General features: G+C 47.2%; 2 protein-coding genes across 4 annotated transcripts in view; one reads left to right on the top strand and one right to left on the bottom strand.

Annotated features, from left to right (window-relative positions):
- Positions 1-7,322: 7,322 nt before the first annotated feature.
- Positions 7,323-23,285, bottom strand: part of LOC143214803 (uncharacterized) — a 35,525-nt gene continuing 19,562 nt past the window's right edge. For 2 of the 3 annotated variants that reach the window (XM_076436207.1, XM_076436206.1), the window contains 3 exons: positions 14,568-14,768; positions 14,137-14,328; positions 7,323-13,333 (listed from right to left, as the gene is read on the bottom strand). In XM_076436207.1, the coding sequence (XP_076292322.1) occupies positions 12,624-13,333; positions 14,137-14,328; positions 14,568-14,768 (1,103 nt within the window). In that variant the 3' untranslated portion in view covers positions 7,323-12,623. The remainder of the gene's footprint in view (positions 13,334-14,136; positions 14,329-14,567; positions 14,769-23,285) is intronic. The other variant, XM_076436208.1, reaches the window with a different exon arrangement.
- LOC143215112 (uncharacterized) lies at positions 20,233-21,398 on the top strand. The gene is made up of 2 exons (XM_076436925.1): positions 20,233-20,960; positions 21,135-21,398. Exons 1-2 carry the CDS (start codon positions 20,889-20,891, stop codon positions 21,396-21,398), a joined length of 336 nt encoding a protein of 111 aa, XP_076293040.1. The 5' UTR covers positions 20,233-20,888.

Genomic DNA, 23,285 nt, shown 5'->3' with positions numbered 1-23,285 from the left:
CCCGACAACCGGCTGCTGGGTCTGGCCGGTTCAGCAGAGCAGAGGAACAGAGACGAATCGCAGAGAAAGACAGCGCCGCGGGGATGGTTTGCGCGGGGCTGGAGAGAAGAGAACGGACGAGAGCACCACAGAAAGAGAGAGAGAGGTCAGGAGAAATGGCTAATTCCGGATATTTATGTAGGGGGTAAAGTAGGGGTTGTTACGAGCCTCGAGATCGCCGCTATAACCCTGGAGAGCCAGAAGCGACCAACTGACCAGAAAATTAACCCTCCAGTCGATCGGATGGAGCCGGACCACCGGAACAGGCCGATGCCTTGACTCGCGTCAAGCCTCCTGCCTCGATTCCACTTTTTTTCCCAACCCCCCACCGACCCCCCTCGACTTCAACCGTGAATTTCGACCCTTTGAATTATCGACCACCCCCGGGCTCGATAGAGTTTCTTCAATCAGGCGATCGCGGAACTACTCGTTCGGACGGAACCACCCGAGAAACTCGGTTTTTCCGACGGTCTTACGATTGACGGGTCCATTCCGACCCCGCCGGACACCTGCCCGATGCCGTATCAGGTTTTCTGCAGCGTGGCGGTCGTGGCAGATTCGTTGGACACTTGTAAATGCAGTAATGTAAAGAATAGTATGAAATCTATCAACTTTATATTTTAAACCTTTGTGCATTCGAATGGTGATTCCGAGGCACCAGTAAAAATCGCCATACCAATATTATTAAATTGTACAATGTAAAAAAGATTACATAGTATAAAAATTGTCTGGGTTGTGAAAGAAATGTCTCGAAAGGGTTAATCAATGCAACGAAAATATAGTGACGAGGGAGAAATTATTCGATTGAAGCTGGAGCCGAGCTGAAGGTTTGACTTCTGGGCTTGCTGGGAGTCGGTCTGCTGGCCAAAAAATTGTTATTTTCTTCCCGGCCCCATCGATATAATTAGAAAAGCGTTGCGAGGGTTCAAAGAAAGGGTTCTCGGGACGAGGCGAGAGACAACGCGCGCGAGTCAAGCGTAGGTCCGCATAAACCGAGTCGACCCGCGCACGAACACCGCCGCGCCGACCCCCAATAAAAGTCAACAAAAGACTAACGATTCATTCGGCTAATGGAAAAGTCCGAAAACAGAAGCGCACCCCCGCCCCCACGTTGTCGCCCCCCGGCGCGTTCCTACCGCTCATAATTAAGCAGACTTTTAGCAGATTAGATCCGCGATTTCGCGCTCGCAGCTCGCTCGCCTGATTCTTTTTCTGCGGAAAATATCACGCTTGATCTTATCTGTTTTTCCTGGACGCTTCTTACGATCTTAGCTTAACGTTAATTGTCCCGGCTGAATTGTCATTAGGCGCTTTTTGATACTGTAGAATAGTTGGCGAGCGGCGGCAGAATTTTTGACGTTCGCGTCGATCACGAATTTCTAGGTCTGTTAACTGAATTCATAGAATTAATGATCGGCTCTATCAACCCCCTTTTCAATCAATCAGCGCAACCAGCCGATCGTTCGTTAAACTCGACCGTCGGTTGTTAAAGTTAATCCTCCCGTTTATTATCGTACCACAGAGCTTTATTAAAATTCTGATTTCCATCGGCGAATTTTAGAGAGCGAGAGCTGAAATAAAATCGCAGTTTCTTCGCAGTTCCTTCGTATAAAATTGTATTTTTAACTGCTCCCAATCGATTCTATTTTAGAAAGATGCGGAATCCATTTATCGAGTGCGACAGTATCAAATGATTATTATCAGACCATTATTACGTCGTTCGGAAAGTAATTTCGTTTTTCGTCTAGAGATGGCATTGCATCCATTTGTTATTACTTAATTTCGGATGTCAATTCCTGCTTTACAGTGCTTTATAACTGGACAATGGATCTTTATGCAAAATAAACATTTTCGAGCTGAATTGCAACAATCTGGAGTGAAATAGGGCTTTATCTTCCTTAACAAGTTCGATTTTTAAGAAGTAAAAAGTCATAGAATTTTTATCTAATAAAAAATAGAAATCCAACGACCTTCAAGTTGCCAGAAAAATCTTATATAAAACTAACAGTAAAAAATTGGCTTTCATTTTCCCTGAAGAAAACGAAAGGACTTTCCGAACGAGCTGATATAAAATCTGAAGGAAAATCGTGCCGGGAAAAATCTCAGGGGTAGTTTACCTCGACGTTTTGGCGTTGTAGGACGAACAACCCCGAAAAGGAGCAGATCTCATCAGAACCGTTTTCTGGACGGGTGTCGCGGCTCCGCCAGTTAAACGGATCGAAAACAAAGAAGATCGTTTAACGATATTGTCAGAGCAAAGCCCCTCGAGGGCCAACGGCAGCCACAGTTCCTCCGAGGCGGGCTTGAGGGGAACCAGTGCCGGATGTTGGATGTTGGGTGCCGGTCCCGGTATTATTCCGAACCATTTGTCACTCGGGCAACCCGACAACCCCTTTCGTTTCACGGGGTCCCTTCGCGAGAGCAACTCCCGCCCCCGCGCACTCGTGAGTTTTTATAGCCGCGAATCGTCGCAATATGCCGACAAGGGGCTTAACGTTCCTCAGCCCGGATCCCGAGGAGTCGAGGACAGATTAAGAGGGTGAGAGAGAGACGGAACTCCTTTTTTCCTCCTTTCCGTTCGAGCCACCTCCTTCGAGGATTAGGCGAGCCTAATCCAGATTTCGCGACTCGTTCGGGGGACTCGGGGGCAACCCTTGTCACCTCGCGCCCTGAAGAGTGTCCGCGGAAAGATAATTAATTCTCCGGAGGGGGTGGTGTCCTTGGCAAATCGGGGACGGGGCGCTAAGATGGAGGGTTGGAAACCCAGACCAACAGAGATCACAGAAAGACAGGCAACGATTTCGGAAAAATTGGAGAACTCGCGGAACAATGTTATTTAATTAACCCCATCAAGTGGAGGTTGAAAATTCCTCTCGCGGGGCGCGACAGAAAAGATTCTTGTACCTCGCAGCAAGGAACGAACTCACCCTTTGCACGGTGCACAAAGAAAATTCGAAAACACAGGGTTGCAGCGTCGTTTGGCGCGATGGGGTGCCACGAGGAAGAAAGATTCCGCGTCTTCCACCCTCGGCGCGAGCCATTAAGCAGAATCGTTTGGCTAACCGAGACAAAAATCCGGCTGCGATATTTTTTTTCTTCATCCCTGCCCCCGTTCTCCGCGCGACTTGTGGAAGGGTCCCGTTGAATTCCGTGCGTGCCGGCACGGACAAAAGACAAACGCCGCGCGCGTTTTTCGTCGTCGTCGTCTCCTTTCGTTTGTTTCAAGCGTCATTTGTTTGGCGGCCTCGGATGGGACTGTCGTGTCTTCGGGTTCTAGCGCGGCCGGGATCTATGGGGGACATCGGGCTCTCGCTTTTTCGTTTGGAAAAGGATGCGGGAGAGATATGGGGGCGGCTACGCGCGGGGCTGGAAAGGCCGCATTTGAATGCCGCCGGAAAGGGGCTGCAAGCGGCCTTTCATCTCCGCTTTGTCGTGCCGAAACACTTCAGGCATGATGGGACCCTAAACTTTTGGGAAAACGCCGAGGATCCGGATCCGGAAGCTGCTGCTGGATTTTTTCATTAGTCCCTGGCTTCCGTTACGCGCTGCCGAAACAGATGTCCTTTTACGGACTGTAAACTTTATCGCTCGAATCTCCCGGAGACCCAGAAACCCGTGGATCTCTTCGTGCGAATATATCCTCGAATACATATTTCATTTAGAGAAATTGCGATCCGTGGAGGGAGATCATGGTTAATTCTTAATCTTGTTGAATCGCACCGATAACTCGACGATAGAACCGTTTATTCGGACGTTGGGAACAAGACTAACTCGACATTAAAGAGATAGTTTGACGTAATACATACATTTAAAGAGAGCGAGCTCAGGTGACGAGTAAACAAACACTTCTGAGATACAGCACAAAATAAAAATGACTAATACTTCCGCGTTCGCACTGACATAATCGAAGGATCTGTTCGGTGTGCGTCACGGAAGTCAGAATCATCAGAAAAAAAAATGAAGTAGAAGCATCGACGACTACTCGGACGAATTTGCAATCCTATTTCGAGGGAATCAGGGAATCTATTCCGCGAGGAAAGATTCTAATCCTAATTTCTATTTGTTCGTGCAATCTAGCGATCTCGTTTGCTGTTCGAGAGATCGAAAAGAAGGAGAAACGGGAGAGAGGGATGGTCGGCGCTGGAGAACCCGGCCCGAAGGGGGAGGTTTCTTTCATCAGAAAATAATTAAGGTTTTCTATGGAGATGATGGATTCGGCGGAGCTGCCGTTCGCTCAGTCAACGTCAGAGGTTGACAATAGGTTCAATGGATGGAGCGCTCCTTTATTTAAAGTAGCTTTGTGTCCTCTCCTTACCCTTCGTCCAGCCGACGCGCAAGCCGAATCTGGATCGTCCATTCTGCCCCACGGAGAATCGAGTTTCTTCGACCCATGGTGCACGGTAGTTAATGAAAAAACGGTGATGCGGCAGGGTAAGGTACACCCGTAAAGTCTTTTGCAGGTCCGTTCCGCGTTTCCCGGAATTCTCACGTGTAGCAACGTTCCAGAACGCTCCGCTGAAGACGGCGAATCACGCGGGAGGTCGTCCGAGCCTTGTAATGGGCCTTGTATTCATTTCTTGACCGTGTAAGGCAATATCGACGAGTCTCGGCCAAATAAATTCGGCCAAATTAATCTTCCAACATTACTAGGTTTCGAGATATAGGACCTCGAAAATCGCTAAATTTGTCACTGACTAACTGACTGATCATCAAAAACTTTTGCGTACTTCCCATTGACCTACAAGCTTCAAATGTGGTACATAGCTCTACCATAACAAACACTCAAAGGAATAATTATCAAAGTTTTAAATTTTACACCTTAAAGGGTTTGTATTGAAAAAAAAACATTACGAAATAGGCATAAATAGGTAGTAAAACGAACATGCATTTATTAATTTACTTAATGTCCACCTTAAAGAAAAAGAATGTTTAGGATTTAATGAATCAGGGATAAGAGTAATACGTACTTGATAATTGATGAAATTTCAACAAAAATTGATGAAATCCCAACAAAAATTATTATTATTTTAATAATTATTACATTATTCAAACTTGGCCGTTACTTTTTAAACCAATGGTCATAAAAGATGTTAGGCAGCGGCCAAGTTAGAATAATTTAGCCCTCCATGTAACTCTTTGAAAATTAAATAACGTTCTTTTAAACTAATTTTTACAAACGCTTTTTTCAGTATTGCAAGAGGTATGTCTAAGCCAACGAAGTTGGCCGTATTTTGTTTGATCACGCAACTTTTTATGGCCATAGGAACTTGGCTCTTGTTTACAGGATGTTTTTGTTGGGTTCTTTTTTCTGGATACTACAGACGTGAGATTTCAAAGTTCTGAAATTCCGATAGAAGTAAAAGAAACGGAGCCAAAAAATTGTTTCTCCGGCGATTGTTCGACGGTTAAGACGTCATTCGGGGCTTCGTCTGAGCGAGGCGTTGATCGCTCGCAGGGGTAGCTGGGAAACACCCGTTTACTACGCGCCCTTCTCCCTTTTCTTTCAATACCTTAATGTCAGCCAGCGTTACGAGCTTTTGTCTCCGGCTCGCTTCGTCCCGCGCTCCTGCAAAGGGGTATTCGTCGCTCGAATCCTACTCGAGGATGAAGCTTTATTTAGCAGATGATATTTACGACTTCCAATCCAACGGGACCCCGACTCACCCTCCGCTCCCGACCAACTTTTATATTGTCTTTGGCGAAGTTCGTCGCTGTTGCCTTCGAAACGTTCCCCATTCTTTCAGCGACTCGTCTTCGAGCTCGATTCAACCGCTGGAAAAGAGGATGCAGCCCATGGTCTCGGCCAGGACGCCTCTGTCATCGAGATTCTCGCTTAAGAAACCCCCCACTCTCGGCTACCATTCGGTTCGATCGTGTTCGAGACCGTGCTTCGCGAACTTTTATTGTTTAACGTTGATGTGCGTGGTTTAAGATTCTTTTGGGGATGAAGATTGAAGCAGTGGCTGTGGATAGTGATATTCACTTCAAGTTTCAGTGACAAGGAATTGCAGAAGTTCGAACTTATTGGTTTTCATCAGAATTTGTTGGCAGTTTTTGGGTTCTATTGGTCGCGGCTGACTTATTGCTGTTTGTACTACTTGTTTTCGCTGGGGAACAGAGCTGCGTAAATATTTCGTGATTATTAGACTGCGGATTTTATGGATTCATGACAAAAATACGTACAATTTAAAGCAGCGGACATGCAAAAAATATTGAAGTACATCGATCCGTTAGTTTCAACTTAATAGGATAATTAGAATAGAAGTACAATTTTTATTTGGCTCCTGCGTTCTGCAATCGATGCAAACATTTTTTATTTCGCATAAAGATCCGCAGTCTAGTAATTACTAATCAATGCTACTGCCAATAGAGGAAAAATACAGAGAGATAATTTTCAATTATTTTCATTCGGAATATTCGGAAACGTTCTCGCAGGAGAGGATCGACGCGAGAACGCAGAATTTCTTCAGCAGAGATTAATGTCTACGCAGAAATAACTATAAGAGAGGAGGTTCGTTTCACGCATAGCCCGGAGCGTTCGGTATATTATGTTTGCCGCTGGTGTTTACAACTGCTCGTAGCCCGGATGACAATCTCGGATCAAGGGTGGCTCGACGATAAGACAGACGTGCGCGCATATTTGTTTCCAAGTCGGCAGCTGGAAATGTTCGACGGAGGAGAATATCGAATGACGTTTCCCACCGAACCTTTTCCCTTAACTCGAAACACAGAAGAGAAATGGGAAACCTATCGCAAGTGGTGTGAACGAACAATAATCAGACTAGAAGCGACAGTCGAAACCATTAACTGAGAGTATAAACATCAATAATAATTGAGGAAATCAGATCAGAATTGTTCCTGCAAGTACGAAACCCCGTATTCCAGTAGTACGAGCCGAAATTAATCGGCCAAACCGAATTTCTGATTCGCTGACCAGAAATTCGAACGGTATTGACAGATTTCACGCCGATGGTAACACGAATCAAGTGACAAAAGCTCGATGTGCCCATGCTCCCAGTAAAAAGCATAGCAAAGACTCCACCCCCGATAAATTATACGTCGATAAATTAAAGCTGCGCGACGGTGTCCGCCGATAAAAATCGAAGATGCAAACCGACCAGCCCGATGGAGGAGAAGCCCGACGGTAACAGCGATTCATTTTTCATCGACCTAACCGAATTTGTCGAACTCGGAGCCACGCCAAGGGTGGGATCTAATTTTAGGGCCATTACGATGTGTACGGGCTTTTCCTACCCTACCCGGCCCGATGGCCGTGAACCATCATTTGTACGAATTACACCGGCCGGCCCCTCTATATCGGCGATCGTTTATTATTATTAGCATCAGCCCCGTCTTCCGCGGTACCTTTCGCGTAAGGATTCCACGATTAATCCTTCGGAACTCCTAGAAAAGTTGCTACGCGATGCATGATACAATTAAGCCGTAGCTATTGGGTCATAAAACAACTAGGAACCGTATTAAATTTTAGTTAAACTGCTGTGTGGTTTTAGCGCGATTCTTTATACCGTCTGATCAATTTCGACATACTCTACTTGCTGGAATTGTTATTTCATTCTTTGTTACTCGAACCGACGATTAATTGAAACAATGAATTGGGTACGGGATTTAAGACACTTATAAAAATTTCGAACGATTAATATCGATCATTTCCACTGCCGGTGAAGCTTGCCTGTCTCAATCGATTGTTTTCGACTGCAGGATCCACTTGAGGCCCGACCGGACAGTCCGCGAGACAGCGGTGGCTGATTAAAGGGGGCGGGGGTGGATCAGCAAATTATTTAACGCGGCCTCGGCGTCTTCTGATCTTTTCCATCAGGTAGATGAACCCTTTCATCCTCAGGAGAGAGCGCCAAAAGGGGGCGGGGAGAAGAGCAAAAGAGAGAAAGAGAGAGAGAGAGTCCATAGCTGATGGGGTTCGAGCCAAGCCCCGATCCGCGACGATGGAAATTATATATACGAACATAAGAGGAAGGCGAGAGACTGGTACGTTAAAGAAATTAGAGAGATAATTCCTCGGACGAATACCCAATTTACCCTTTCGTCCGTTCCCGGAGCGTCCTGGCCTTATTATCTAAAGTGCTCGGCAGCCAGAGGCTGCTGCCCGGGAGAGAAAAAAGAACGCTCGAAAAAAGATGAAAAAAATGAAAGAGGAACATGCACCCTCGGCACCGGCAGCCTCCTGACAGCAACCCGGAGGGTTCTCCGCCGTAAGGGGGTTGGCATGGTGGCCCCCGCAAGGACAAAAAGTATTAAAGGATACCTCCGAGAGGCTCCTATGGACCGAGCCTGCGCCGCCGCCGCCGCCGCCGCCGCCGTCGGTGCCCGGAACTCTCGCTGGCTCCGAGATGTTGGTGAACTTTTTTCGGCTCCTCTATCATTTATTCACGCCAGAGTTATTTTCCTCCGCACTTCAACGCCTACCACCCATCCACCTCTTCACCCCTGTTCTACCTTCCCACGGGCTGGCGAACGACATTGCGCGCAACCCTGTACACTATACCAGCCTCCCCTTTTCCTCCTACCACGTTCTACGTCCTCCTCTCTGTCTTCCTTCTTATCTGACTTTCCACTTCGACAGCTGGTTCGACGATTTCAACCCCTTCGGGACCCCGCGGGGTGAAAAATTGAAATAATAATGAACGTGGAGTTTTCTGCGAGGCTCCCGATAAGGCTCTTCTTCGGTGTCCGGGTACTGATGGGGTGCTGTGTAACTTGAGGTGGACTTTATAAAATATACTACCTAAAAAGTTCAGCTGTTGGATTATCAATAAATCACCAGCACAATGAACTTATTCTCCCTTGTCAAAAATGAATCAACCATCTCAGAATCGCCTTCTTCTAAAAAGTACCAGTGTGCATTTAATATAACACCGATTTCCAATATGAGCAAACTATTACTCCCAGATCATCGATCCTCGATCCCGCCACGAGGATCAACCCCTCGGAGTGAACGTTTGCCGCGATCACGCCGAGCAAAATGGGATCCTTGTATCGCGAAGAAGAGAGCCCGTAAACCGCGGTCGTAGGGACCGACGAGGGAGCGATTCCGTGGGATGGGGGGGGGTGGCTATCGAAGGGTGGTGGCGGCTTGGGGGTAGGGTGGTGGCCACGGTCGGGCGATTCCATCGGGAGATCGGTGAAAAAGAGATCGAGCCACAGGCCGCCACCGCTTGAATTGAAAGAACCGGCCCCAATCATCCTGTGGAAATGCATTTTCCGTCTCTCTGGCTTCTGTGCCGGACGCCGATCCGATCCCGATCCGCGCCTCGCCGCTCCGCTCCACTCTGGTCCGCACTGCTCTCCGCGCCGGTGGCGGCGGTTTTCGGGCATGGCTTCATACGAGCCGCACACACCGAGGAGAGAGGGCCAGTCTTTGTCGCTATTTTGGGGGGATGAACGAGAGAGCCGGGGACACGAATACGAGTTTCGATCGATGAATCACTCGACGTGCACCGTTGACGTTGACGTGGAACGAGAGCACCAGCTCTCTCTCTCTCTCTCCCTCTCCCGCTGCCGCGATAGGACAAACAGAGAGACGGAGAGACCGTTTACGCGAGAAACCGGAAGAGCGACGGAGAAACACGTCGAAAAAGAGAAAGATAGGGAGAGAGAGAGATGGTGAGGGCGCAGTTTCGTGACGAACGATGCAACGAGAGAGAAAGAGAGAGAGAGAGAGAGTAAGAGCGTTTAGGGGTTGAAGAGGGAACGATGGCCTGGTCGGATGCACCCTCTCGCATATACAGTAGCAGCTCACCGGTTGCGGGTGTAGAGTATGCAGGTGCGGGTGTATTAAAAAGGCGGGGGTGGCTGCGGTCGCGTACCAATCACCCGGCGGGGATGAGCGGGGGCGGAAAGGTGGTCGGCGGGGGTGGGTTCTCGATGGACGGGGGCAGTCACGGTGTAGAGAGGGATCATACAGAGACGGTTTGTTCCGAGAGAGAACACGCCCGAGCCACGCAACCCCCGTGAAATTTTAATCGTGTCGTCATTGGGGTAGTTTGTTGCGATAACCCGACCAGCATGGACGTGTACGGGTTTCAACGGGGAGGGTTTCACCGAACGAACAAAAAAAAAAAAAGAGAAACGCCGGACACGCCGGTGGAGATCGTTGAACTGGTACGGTTTTTATCTCTTTTAGCGATCGGGACACACGGGACCCGTCTTGCCCCGCTTTCTCGCCCGACGGATTTTCGAATCCGTGCGACGCTCTTGATCGAGTTAAGTCGTACTCGGATTCTGTTGTTTTATCACCGGAATTATTTCCCCGTCGTTTCGCGGGTACTTAGAGCGATTGTTACGGTGGTGCTGCTCGTTGTGTATTCGTTCGTTTAATTCCGCGGTTCGCGTGGCTGATTTTTCGATGGGATGTTGTTTGATTATTGGGTGTTGATCGATCCATGAAAGTTGCGGATGTTTCTGCAAAATAAAAAATAATTCAAAAGTCGAACGAAAAATAGGCTTAAGCAGAATTTGAATTCTTAATCTGAAGATTCTATGTGGGAAAAGTCGAGATAAGATAACTGAAAGAAAAAGATCGAGGTAATAAAAATCTCAAGTTGAACCGTGATCGAGCATCGCTTCATTTTCGAGGGGTTAATCAATGCAAAAGTGTAATACCGCGCTTAAAATTCCTGGGCGAGAATTACATCGTCGGGCGCGAGTTTTTGGTATCTTTTCGGATCGGCCGATAACGCGCGGAATGTTTACCGGTCGTAATTAGCGGCGTGTCGCATTTTCATCGAGCGGAGCGGAGCAGAGCTGGCCTGCGCAAGCGGAGCGTGTGTGCTGGCCGCACGAGTGAATGGATCCGGCCTCGGAAAGATTCATGGAGACACGGGTTGGCCCGGTGCTGCGGTATTATTGCTCATTTGACCGGCCGCGTATCGGAAAATAATGTAGAAAATTGTTTTGCGGTCTTTTTATCTCGATTTTCAGGTAGTCGACGCGCGACGTGACGCACCGGCCGCGGTGATAGGCAACTGCATGACCGAGCGACGACAGTGCGAGAGGGGTGCGGCGGCGGCGAGGGGTAGGAGGGTAACAGCACACAGAGGGGAGCAGGGGGGCGCTTTGTGTGTCCCATCAATCACGCGGACCTTTTCACCGAGCGGATATCGGGCCTGCCCGTTTTTGCGTGCGGTGCATCCCTCTCGATTGCAATCGCGGCGAATTATTGAATCTGCTGCATCTCGTCTGTCCGGATTAGGTTGGGTTAGTTCGCACTCGTCCCCGACTTCCCTTGGCGATCCACGAGCCTCTGACCGAGCAACGAACGATTTTCCCGGTACGATTTGCCCCACGTTTCCTTACCGATTTTCCCGGGAAAACTTTCCTAGTGTTCTCCTCTAATCGCTGCGATTCTTCCTAATGCATTTCCATTGCGGCGCAACTTGCATTCGGTGTTGCACAAGTGCTTAGAAAATCTAATTGTTTCAATCGAGTGTCATTTTTTCGAATAAAACTTGTTACCTGACAGTCATAATATTCTAGCAATCCTCTAACGTCATCTAATTTAATGATTAGACTGCAGATTTGAATGTAATATATTTTGTAGATTACAAAAATATTCATAGGACTGAATTTTTCATGTGTATTTTAGCAACGACACTAAATCTTATTTGCCAAGTTTATAAAATCGTCTCGAATAAAAGTACCTCAATTTTCTTACCGTCAATCTTTCATAAAAATTCACAGTCTATTAAAAATATCCTCGCATCGCAAAAAAGCAACAGGAACAACGCAGAAAGTAATCTCTCTGAACCCTCGACTAACAATACTAGCAAGTTGTAAATAAAATATTTGTCGCGTCCCTGAATTTGTCTTTTCCGCAAAAGAATTACAGCTGTCCCAGCTGTGATCCAGAATTCGAGTACTTACTGCATTCAGATCCGCGGGTCCCGGGTTCGCCTGCGTAAGAAGATGGTCATTGATGGAACGGATGATATTACTTTATTTGACGACGTACTTAAACAGTGAAAGATCTCGATCCCGAGGCTAGTCACGCCCACGCGATCAAACGTGTCTATCCACAACCGTTGCTCCCCGTACAAAAAAAAAAGAGGAGGATCAACATTAAGAACGTGACTTGCTCAGGACTTGGAATCCTTAGGACTTGTGATATTTACAATAATTTCGCGGTTTCATCGGGGATGAAACCCATCGACGATTCCCATCGCACAGACACACACAGTGCATTCATCCGCTGCATCTATCATAAAATCTCAAGTTAAGCCTGATGCGAGGAGAATCGTGATCGAACGACAATCGGTTGGTGCTTAACACGGTACGATTAGCCTAGGTAATAATTGGACGCCGCTTATATTTACATACTATATACGAACGTAAACCCTGGTTAGTCCTCGAGTCCTTGATAGATCCCAGCCGAAGGACCAGGCGCTAAGCATTCATCGCGTACATTCAGTCGTGAACGGAAATCGCTGTGATTCAGCCGGGACTGGGCTGGGACTAGCATAAACGAGACTTGGAACGATCCACGAAGATCGTGGATCTCTGTAAAAATGTCCACGAGCTGGTCCAGGGTCACCTGGACGCTTCTACGACCCTTAATAGGGCCTCCAAACATGTCTCGGTTTAGGGGTCCTCTCTCTTCTAGGTCTAACAGCATCCCTCTCGACGTCGGTGTCGTCGTCCTTCTTCCTGGTGGTCAGATCCTGGCCCACGTTCTCTTTATCCTGTCCTCTCTTCGTGCTGAGGTCCACGGTGCCCTCGAGGCGAATCTTCACGGACAAATCCCTTCGAGGAAGCTGCTCGTCGCTGGTGGCTTCTTGATCGTTCGAGTTCTCCATGCTCGGCCGCAGGTGTACAGAGTTTTGAAAGGACGCGTCGTTTGTACCGTCTTCGCTCCTGGCAGGCGAGACCCTCGGAGAATCCTGTTCAGGAAGGGAATCGTCGCTCCTAACTCTGTCCCTCGTCTGCTCGTACTCGTTCCTGTCGTCCACCTCTATGCTACCGTCAGGACTATCCAATCCTGATCTTCGCAACACGTCCTGGTCGTCGTCACCCTGCTTCTCTTCTTTCAGACCAGTCTCGGGGCTGTTGCTGTTGCTTCGAAGCTTCCTCAGCTCTTCCAGTCTCGCCTGGTCCGGCCTCTGTAACCGCTGCTGAGCCATTCTCAACGCCAACGCGTGCCATTCCGGCTCCAGCATGTATTGCTGCGTGTGGTAGAGAGGATTGTAGAGCCAGGACGATTGCGGCAGCAACGGGGCGAATATCGAGCCGAAGATGGACCCTGTGGCTCCCAGCAGGTGCAGACCTGTTGATAGAGCGATAGTCAGTGTGGTAGTCAGGCGATTTTTAATGGATCGCGAAACTATATGCGAAATAATAAACGTTTGTCTCAATTGTACGTCAATTTGGATTTCGAGCAACGCACAGTGGTCTGGAGACCCTGTTTTCGTAGGAAAAATTCAATTTTTCAACTGTAATACATTCAAAAAAAATTTTTTTTCCTATAAAGTAGCAACCCTTCAAAGCTCCGAAATCCAAAATATTATTCATTTTCGATAATTCTGTGAAATTTTAAATTTTAAATTCTGTCAATTTTAACTGCAATCTCCCGCAATCTTGAACTATAAACGGATTTTAAGAAATACGGGCCCGCGGTTATTCGACGCCTGGATACGCAGTTCCTCTCATTACTAGATTTCGTATAATTCCTATGAAGAATTCAATGTTGGCTAACTTTCCGCGATTTCTAGACAATAGTACGCATTGTGAGAATTGTTAACAAGATTTTTCAAATATTTCCGATGATACGACAAGAAAATGTTTCCAACGAAAGTTAATCAGTATTCACTTTTCTACAATCTTCAATACGAAAAGTTAAGGAGAAATCTCTTTTTTTTATAAAAAATGAAGGTCACCTCAATGTTTTAAATATCAACATATATTTTTTACTTCATAATATTCTAACTGGTATCAAGGCGAATCCAGCGACCTATAAATAACGCTACCAATAGTTTTGGCCGCAAAAAGCGAGCTACCGGACCACTGTGCAACGCAGAGACAAACGAAAGAATTCGCAATCCAGTCACAGAAGAGGAAGAAGGACAGTACCTTGGAAATGAGAGTGATGTCCGGAGGGGCTGGGCGTCGTGGTGGTAGTGGTGGTAGTGGTCTCTGCCGGTGGTGTGGGCGCCGCGACGGTCGCCGTCGTGAGCAAACCTGGTCCAGAATTGCCAGGTGACGAGGTCGGCGTCACCTCCCTCACGGAGACGCTGATTGGACCCAGATCGTTCCTGGACGACTCTTTAAAAAGATTCGTAGTTTTCTGTTAACGAACTCTGTTCAATTTATATTTGTCGTCTCGGATCTACGTAACGTTTTTAAATATATAAAAGCCCCAGGCCCTCCAATCTTCAAATATTCATATTGAAATGTTTTTCGCAAAAATTTTGTTCACATTCTGTAGCAAACCAATTGTTCTAACTTCTGAAAGAAAGTCGAACTCTTCGCGACTGATGAGAAAAGGAGTCAGGCTCTCTTACCGGTGTTAGGTCCAGGCAGTCTAGGGGATCTCTGCTCGATGCTGTGGTGGAAGGGATTGAAGGCCGACGCACCAGCTGCCGGAGGATGTGTATGCGAATGGTGACCGGGAGGCGGCGGAAGACAATGCGGTGGCAGAGACCCTCGGGGAAGACCACCCCACCCTTGGTTCGCTCCTTGCTCCAGACCCAGGTGTTGCAAGCCTGTGCAATCGAACAGATCTGAAATTATGTCTGTCAGGTAGCTCAGCTTTCTGGCCGCCTAGCGCTCCGAATAACTCCGGGGCCAATCAGGATCAGATACTTTGAGAAGGAAATTTCGCTCGGGAAAGGAAACTCATAGGGAAAAATTCTTAGGAATGGATGCCGCCCTTTCGATCGGAAACTATCGTCTACCTTTTATTTTCGGCTTACGAAAAGGAAGAAAGAGATCCTTGAAATTGGACGATTCTTGCGGACCTCTTGAATTGTTTCATGGAGACGAACATTACGCATCGATCGCAAGAAAAAGAAGCTACATAGAAGTAGAACAGAGCGTTGAAGTTTATATTTACCCTGTACATTTTTCAATGGCTATACATCGGCAACAACAAATGATTTATTTCTGCCTCAAATGCATGAAATATCCGCAATCGGGGCGTCAATAATATTATTAAATTCGTCTGTATTCTATGAATTGCAAACAGCTCTGTATGGGAAAACAGGTTTAATAGTATATGCTCAATGTAAAAAAGATTACATAAAATTAAAATAATCTAGGTTTAAGAAATGTCTTGATTTTCGAATTAAAATTACCTCAAGTCTGATCTGTTATTTGTAGCTGCAAGTTATATTTTTAAGGCGAAACAATGGAGAAATATACAGATGGAAACACATCGAAGAATAATTGTTTACAGTGTTGTTTCATCGATCTTCTACCACTGTGTCAATTCGACACCGAGGTACAGGTACAATTAATGGAACGAGGGACGGATGAGGGTTAATAACATACTGATCTAGCAGATTCAACTGGAAATTCTCGTGGCGAGTTCGCCTCGATGTAATGGCGCAAGGGGTTCGAATCCAGGAAGGAATCAATCGATCCTGGTCCCTAATTAAAACCGTTCAGTCCAGAAAAGTTTCTGTACTTTTCCCGGAGGTTTTCCGCTCTGTGAAGGGTTAGGGCAAGATCAATCACAGCAGTGACAGTCGGTGCACGTGTGCGGAACCGGGCACGCGGTCCAGCGATAAACAATCCGACGTCGTTCATTAGAAAAAATAGTTGGAGGATGGTGGGTTCCGTAACGTAGCTAAAACGTCAGACGGATAAACGATCACGGAGTGACAGACGGAGCAACAGAAAAGCGTTTCCCTTTGACGTAGCCAGCGTTTGACGTGGATGGACAGTTAAATTTATCCAATAGAGAATAGAGGGACGATCGATCACCTTTTTTCAATGGGTGGCCAATACCGCGGGGCTGCGGGGAAGGGTTTCACCCGTGTGTGCAGGTATGCAATTAAATCCACGACATCGGAAGAATTAATCTGTTCGTGCGCGATTACAGTGGTCGGTGACCGCCGTACCGTCAGTTCTTTGTCCGCGAGAGTGAAATTTCGAATCGATACTATTTCCAAGAAGCCACCCCTCGCAAGATTTGTCCGCCCTCTGAAGAAACCGGAGGATATTAAAAATATTGTTGACCGGCCACGAGTTAACTCGTGTTTCCATTCCCAAACGTTGTTGACCGATCACGAGTTAATTCGGGTTTGCACTCGCATGATCAATTTCAATTTATGAAACCCACGGCAAAATAGAACGTTTCAAAACCTTTGTTCATTCGCTGATTGCTACACAGTTTATCATACTAAAAAAAATATATATTAAAAGTTGTAGTATAAAAGATATGTGCAAAGTTCCATTTGAATTTATTATGTAGAAATCAAGTTTATTGAAACTTATTTAGATTGTTTTACTTCCACAAATTTTTTCAGTTACGATAGCCTCTGTGTAAAATTGCCAGTCAACGATGTGTTGAAAGCATAGAAATTTTACTTTTACGTTACAGTCTTAAATGAAACTATTAGATGACGTTATTGAGGGTGACTTGTTATTTCGCAATGAAAATTGCCGTTGCTATTGAAGGTTCTATTAAAAAGTGTTTAGCCGTGTACGATAAAATTTTCAAAATTATGTTATAATCATCGGTCGGTAATGTGTTAATAACCGCGGGGAAGAAAAGAATGGTAAAAGTTAAAGGTACGAAAGTTACGAAACCGCGAAGAAACGAGTTTCCACCCCCGCGAGGGAGTAAAGAAAGGAGTAAAAGTGAAGCCGTAGTCATCGGTATGGTATCGGTTTTTCGAAACACCTTGATCAATAGCAGATTATACCGTCATCTGTGCGGGGCAGTTTAAAAATTCCGTGAAAGCTCCGAAGCCACCGGGTTGCGTGGGTGGGGATCGCGGCGGGGTGGTAGGTAGGGGAGGTTGCGTTGAATGGGTGGGGAAGCCGGTCCGGTCACTGGAACGTGGGCGTGGCGGCTCGTGGCTCGGTTCGCCGCGATTGGACCAGCCGGCATCCCCACTGTACGGCCGCGGAACAGCGGTGGGAAGCGGAAAAAGCTCGGTAGGGGACGAAGGGGTGATTTTTAAGCTCTCTTTAAGCCGTGCTTGCCAGAGAGGACACCACTATCTCGCGTTCTACCACACCGGCGTGGTACGGCGAGCAGCCCAGCTGGTAGCTCGCATGGCGAAAGAAAAGAGGGTTGGTTGGGGGCGCGCGCGCGAGAGGGAGAGAGAGAGACGAAGCGAACGGGGCTGAGGGAAAGCTTGTAGCTGCAGCTACTTTATGAGGGGATTAAGAAAACGATAAGAGGCGCGCGAAAGCTGCGCTGCCGGCGAGCTTAAGGAGCCAAAGGGTTTCCGTGTACCTGATGCGCCGTTAGCGCGGACTTTGCTACGAGGCTGCTGGAATCCGCCGGCGATTTTTCACCTCATCCCACGCATTGAAAGAATTCCTCATATTAAAGCAGCGCCTAGCCCGCGCGCTTCTCCTTCCTCGATTGAAATTAATTTCTCAGATTTTTTTTGTCGGGCGATTGCGTTCGAAAGAAATTTACTCTATCCGTCTGGTCTATTTTAGGGGTTGCCGGCTCATTGGATATTCAATTGAAAACGGGTCTCGATGTTCGACAGCGGCGCGAATCCGTCCGAAACTCTGCTCGTAACATACTTTCAATTTAATAAACCCCCAAAACGCCCGGCACCCTCTTACAGTGCCTAGCGTTCCCGGAACGGGGTAGGGGCGCCCGGCGATAATTCCGAAAACAAATGAAGACTAATGAGGGGAGAAACCTGGCGAGATCTCTGAAAGAGTCGGTGGGAACGAGACGGAACGGCCGGGAGAGAGCTGAAAGGGTTCAAGGAGCCGCTACCCTTTAAGGGGTGAGAAATGTTAAGCTTAAACGTTACGGCCGTAGGGTTAGTTGCCTTTATGTGTGCTTTCCGCTGGGGCACCGAAGCTTTAAGGGATGATGTATTATCGAGCAGCATGCTCAAAATGTGCTACGTTATTCTGGCCGCGACGCGAGGCGCCGCGCCTGTGTCAATGTTGCGCCCCGACCTGTGACACGTTTAATTATGAATCCGGCCGAAAGACTATCACAATTAATTACACACTCGACCCGGGACATTCCGGAGAGTCATATAGACACGCAAAAATGATAAAGTCGCCGTCAATTTCGGTGAAAACTGATTTCTCTTGGGATTTGTGGTGCAGATTAACAGAATTGTTCTCCACGTGTGCAAAAACAAATTCATATATTAGACAGTGACACAGCTGTTCCAGAAAGTTAGAAGAACATAAATAAGTAGTGTGAGTCAGCCCTAGGTCAGACATTCCTTATAAACCGCATCTAAGAGTGACTACGGTAAAAATGACTAAATGGAACACTTTAAGGGTAGAAATAGACGGCCAGATTTTTACGCAGAACGGTGAGAGGTAGTCTACCTTGTTTCCACATCGTTCCGTAGACTGAAAAAGGTTTGGCAAGAGAATAAACAAAAGCCCACCCCCGGGATTCCTTTGTTTCCCGTGGGATAGAGAGGGTTGGTAGAACGAGGGCGAGAACGCGACGGAGAATCGCGTCTGTCACGCCTAGAAGAGGGCCGTCGGCAGGGCAACTTAAGGGGCGTTTAAAGACGTTGGGCTAAAGTCGGACGGGCGCCCCCGACAGTAAAGAGTAAAGCCGGTCGTTCGGGGGTTGCTCGCTTAAAACCCCTCCGCTCGGCAGCCAGAGATACATAATAAATTAATTCGCGTATTTTCCTGTCCTCCTTATCTATTCAAATCTATGCAAAACAGGAGTTAAAACGCCCTTCTTACTCCTAAGGCGTTAACCCTTGTGGAGCCAGCTAGCGCGAAAACCCTCTCTCTCTGTCCCTCTCTTTTCAGCTTCTTCTCTAACACCCCCGTGCCCTCTCTCGCCGCCCCTCTGTGCTCACGAGGGGGGGAGGGGTGGCTCGAACCGACCTCATCCCCCTTTCCCACGTTCTAGCCTCTCACTACCGACGGTCGGATGTCTTTGCACACCCACCCTTTGCGCCCGTTCTCATTATCGCGTCGCAGCAATCCCTAAAATGCCACCCTGGAAAGGTCCCTGGCACCGATCTAAGCTCTACGAGGAGATATTTCGAGAAAGGACGAGAAAATTGCTGTCTCTCTCGCTCCCTCTCTCTCTCGCATCACCGCGTTTCCATCCCTTCTCTTCGCCGGCCGTCTCGCCCCCCCCTCCTCCTTCTACCCCACCAACCCGCCCACCCCTTTTCCTTCTCTTATTTACGCTTGCATCCTCTTTGAAGTTACGAACGCGGATAAAAACGACGAACTTTTCGAAACGCTCATTGTACGCCGGCTATTCTCCCCGGGTCACGTCCCCGTGTAATTCCCATTTTATTTCCCACCCCTGACACGATTGCGTGGGCGGGATTAAAAATTGACGCGACTCACCTTCGAGTTTCATAACGTTCAATCGCGCGAGACACGGTCCACCGATTTCTTGAAAATATTTACGCATCTAGAATTTGCCAAGACACGCTCGATCTTTCGTTCGATTTACGTATTTCGGGGGGATGGGCTGGATTTAATTTTACGAACCTGACCCCCCGAGTTTAATGGAAATCGATAGAGGGAAGGAATTACAAATCAATGCCGCCGCGTGTAAATTCGCCGAATTGATCGAACCCCCCGCGTCTTTATGGGTTTTTGTGTCACCGATAGCGCGGGGAAGACGACGCGCGGATCGAGAGCGCGCGTGGGGGATGAAGAAGAACGGGCCAAGGTATCATTAGTTACCGTCGCCTCCGTCGAAAGGTTCTGGTCACCGGGTCTGATTAAAAGACGGGGACTCCCGGGGACAGACACCCTTGCAAGACACGCGGCGAGGGTGAAATGTGACGCGAATTTAAAGGATCCTCCCGTGATTTGACGCTGGGGTGGACAACCCTTAAAAAGGGAACCTTTAAGGATCCGGCACCGCACTCCTGAAGGGTTACTCGGTTTTCCGTGTACGTGAAAAGGCCCTTTACGGCCGACCGGTCGGCTCGTCTTCTTTGAAAACCACTCCCTCGGCCATTCTCACCCCTGGAAACGCACCTTAACAGAAGGCTCAAAGGAATATTATTCATCAATTCAAACAAAATCGTACAGACATTTTTAAACCTTGTAAAAGTCATCCCTCATAACAAGCAACCATTCACGATTGGCGCAAGTACCAGCCGGATTTTAAATAAATTGTTTTGTTCGAAGAGTTTATAATAATCCACTTAGAAAGGGGTTGGCGAAAGGGCCGGTAAGGGGGTGGCTTTCCAAGGGAAAAAGTTCCTGAATGTACTGCGAAACGATCCAAGAACGGAACGACAGTTTTAAACGGAACGTTCCTAACAATCTCCCCCAAATGAGGTAAAGGCCACCTTATTGAAACAGGGGTTGCGATTTTTCCGGTGCTCCCCCGACCACCGGCAGGCGGTTAATTGACACTGGAGGGTGGAATCAAGGGGACGGGGAAAGGGAACAGTAGGAATCGAGCTGCGCGAGCTGTTCTTGTTAACTCGAGAATCTCCTCTCACTCTCTATCTCTCTCTCTCTCTCTCTCTCCTTCTATACCTCGCGATTTTTCATCCCCTTAGCCAGACTGACAAAGACCGCCTCTCGGGAGAGGCACGTGATCAGGGTGTTTTTCGCTCCTGGACAATCTCAGCCCAGGATCTTTCGCCTGTTGCCAGTCACCGGATACATTAATTTCCGTCGTGCCGACTAGGATTCCTCCTTTTCAACTTTTCTCCTACATGCAAATGGATTCTCGAAGACGAGCAGATAGGGGTGGCGTTGATGGATGCAGAACACAGCAGCTTCTGTTGGTAAGTGCGCCCTGTTGACAGGGCACCTATGTCGATAACAGATAAATACCTAATGATCCACCTACATCCCTTTTTAACCTCGTGGTAGTGCAAAATAGTAACGAGATTTTTTATTCAGTGTTCGAATGGAGTAATGTTAAAATGGACAAGTGCTAATCATTTTTTCTTTCACAGGAGAAATGTAAGAAGATTCCTGATAAAATGTTCGCTTCAATGATCAAGTACATCACGTTCCACACCTTTAGGTATCCAAAACAATTAAAATGGACAACCCCTAATAATTCTTTTCTTTCACAGAAGAAATTTAAGAAGATTCCTGATAAAAGGATCGCTTCAATGATCAAGTCCTTCACGTTCCACACCTTTTGGTATGCAGAACAATGCAACCAGGATGGTCAGACAGTGTTCCGGACTTCGAAGTCCTCCAAGAGACCATAAAATTCAACCGGGCAGCCCCTCGAGGTAGGCCCGAACGAAATTTAATAACATCCCCCTAGTTACACCTCAATGGGCACCTTAACAACCCCTAGCTCGGGTAGCCAGCCGTCTCTCGCCGTTTCCCTTCCCTTCACCCTCTCCCAGCTCCTTATCAACCCCACCGGCGAAGATATCTAATAAACCAGCTCTTGAAACGCGTCTTTATCCGTGCAGCGATACTGAGAGAGGTATCTCAGCACAAGGGTAGCGGAAGTTCAAAAGCTGGCCGACTGACCCCACCGCGAACTGGACAGAGGCGCAACCTGTGTGCCGCTCGACGAACTACCAACGGAAGGGTTGAAAAACTGGTGGACAACCCTCGGAATAAACCGATCGATATGCGGGTGATGTCGGTCGCGACTGCGACAACGTGCACGACCCAGTTTCACGCGTGCACGTGTCGCCGTTGACGGCCAATCGAACGTCTTTCGATAGGGGTGGCCATGGACAATCATTATAATCATTAGACTACGGATCTTTATGCAAAATAACAATTGTCTGCATAGATTGCAAGAAGTGGTAACTAAGTTGAACGTTGCTTCTTCCCTTAATGATTTGAATAGACGAGACATTATATATTGACAACTGCAATTTTTAAAGTTTTTCAACAATTTTACATCTCATCTACTCGATTTTCCTATGAATGCATAAAGATCCGCAGTTTAATAATTATATTTACCATCGGTAGGAGGTTTCAAGTTGAATTTTTCAACACATTATGTGTTGATGTGGTTCAGAGACATCGTAGGGGTAGTTTAAAGAAAATGTCAAACCTAGAATTGTGGATCTTCGTGCGAAATAAAAATTTGGAAAATGTTATGGTCATAAAATTGATTTCGAGAGGGAGATGAGGGCTGGAGTAACAGTTAAAATAATATGAACTGACCGAGGACGGATATATCATAGAATTTTGTGTCCTCGAATGCTGCAGACGAACAGCAAACAACTGAAACGCTAGTTCGCTGCATAATGCGGAGTAGATCAAGCGACTTTGCGAGCAGGCAGCGGATCAAGTGGCTGTTTATGAGGAATAACGATAGTGAGGAGCTTCTAAGCGCGGACTTTTGAACGCTTACATCATCTGGAACACCTACACAGACACCCTTCCAACGTTCCAGCAGCAAAAAACAAACCGGTATAACGTCGGAAATGCTGGGAATGCTCCCACTCACTTATTTAATCAACTAAAATTCGGTAACGATGCAATTATACACGCTGATGAAATTATACGAACCGTGATCAGTAGAGATTACTCTGTTATTAGTAGACCGCGGATTTGATGAATTTATGACAAAAATGAGTGGGTGTAATTTAAGACACTAAAGACGTTAGACGAATTTAAAAATACTTTTCTATCATCTTCAACCTATTGAACATATTAAGAGAGGAAATGAATTTCTACGTCACTCCAGTTTCTTGCAATTCAGGTGAGAAATTTTTATTTTGCATAAAGATCCACTATTAGCGATCCGATCGAAAATATTTTTATGGTTTCAAGAGACCTACCGAACAACTTTCCAGCATCCCCAATAGAAAACCACCCCGTTACCGAATGGGAAAGCCTCCTCAAACAAAACTGACCGAATCACGTCGGATGAAAGACGCAGATCGACTCCAGTGGTCGGCTAATCTCGCGTGACGTCGGCGGTTAGACGCAGAATGATCGTGCAGACTCTTGTGCCTGCCTAATTCAATTCGCCGTAGTCGCACGGCCGCGTAACGACGCGGCGGGCGTGCAGCGCGCGCCGAACGTATCCGCTCGCGATTACCGTGGAACAATTTTATGCAGCCGGCTCGGAAATTGTTGCGTCCGTCCTCGTTAGCTGAAATTACGATGAAAATCTGGAA

Source organism: Lasioglossum baleicum, chromosome 13 (assembly GCF_051020765.1).
Source record: "Lasioglossum baleicum chromosome 13, iyLasBale1, whole genome shotgun sequence".
NCBI lineage: Eukaryota > Metazoa > Arthropoda > Insecta > Hymenoptera > Halictidae > Lasioglossum > Lasioglossum baleicum.
Note: the sequence above shows the minus strand (reverse complement) of the source record. Positions and strands in the feature narration are given on the sequence as shown.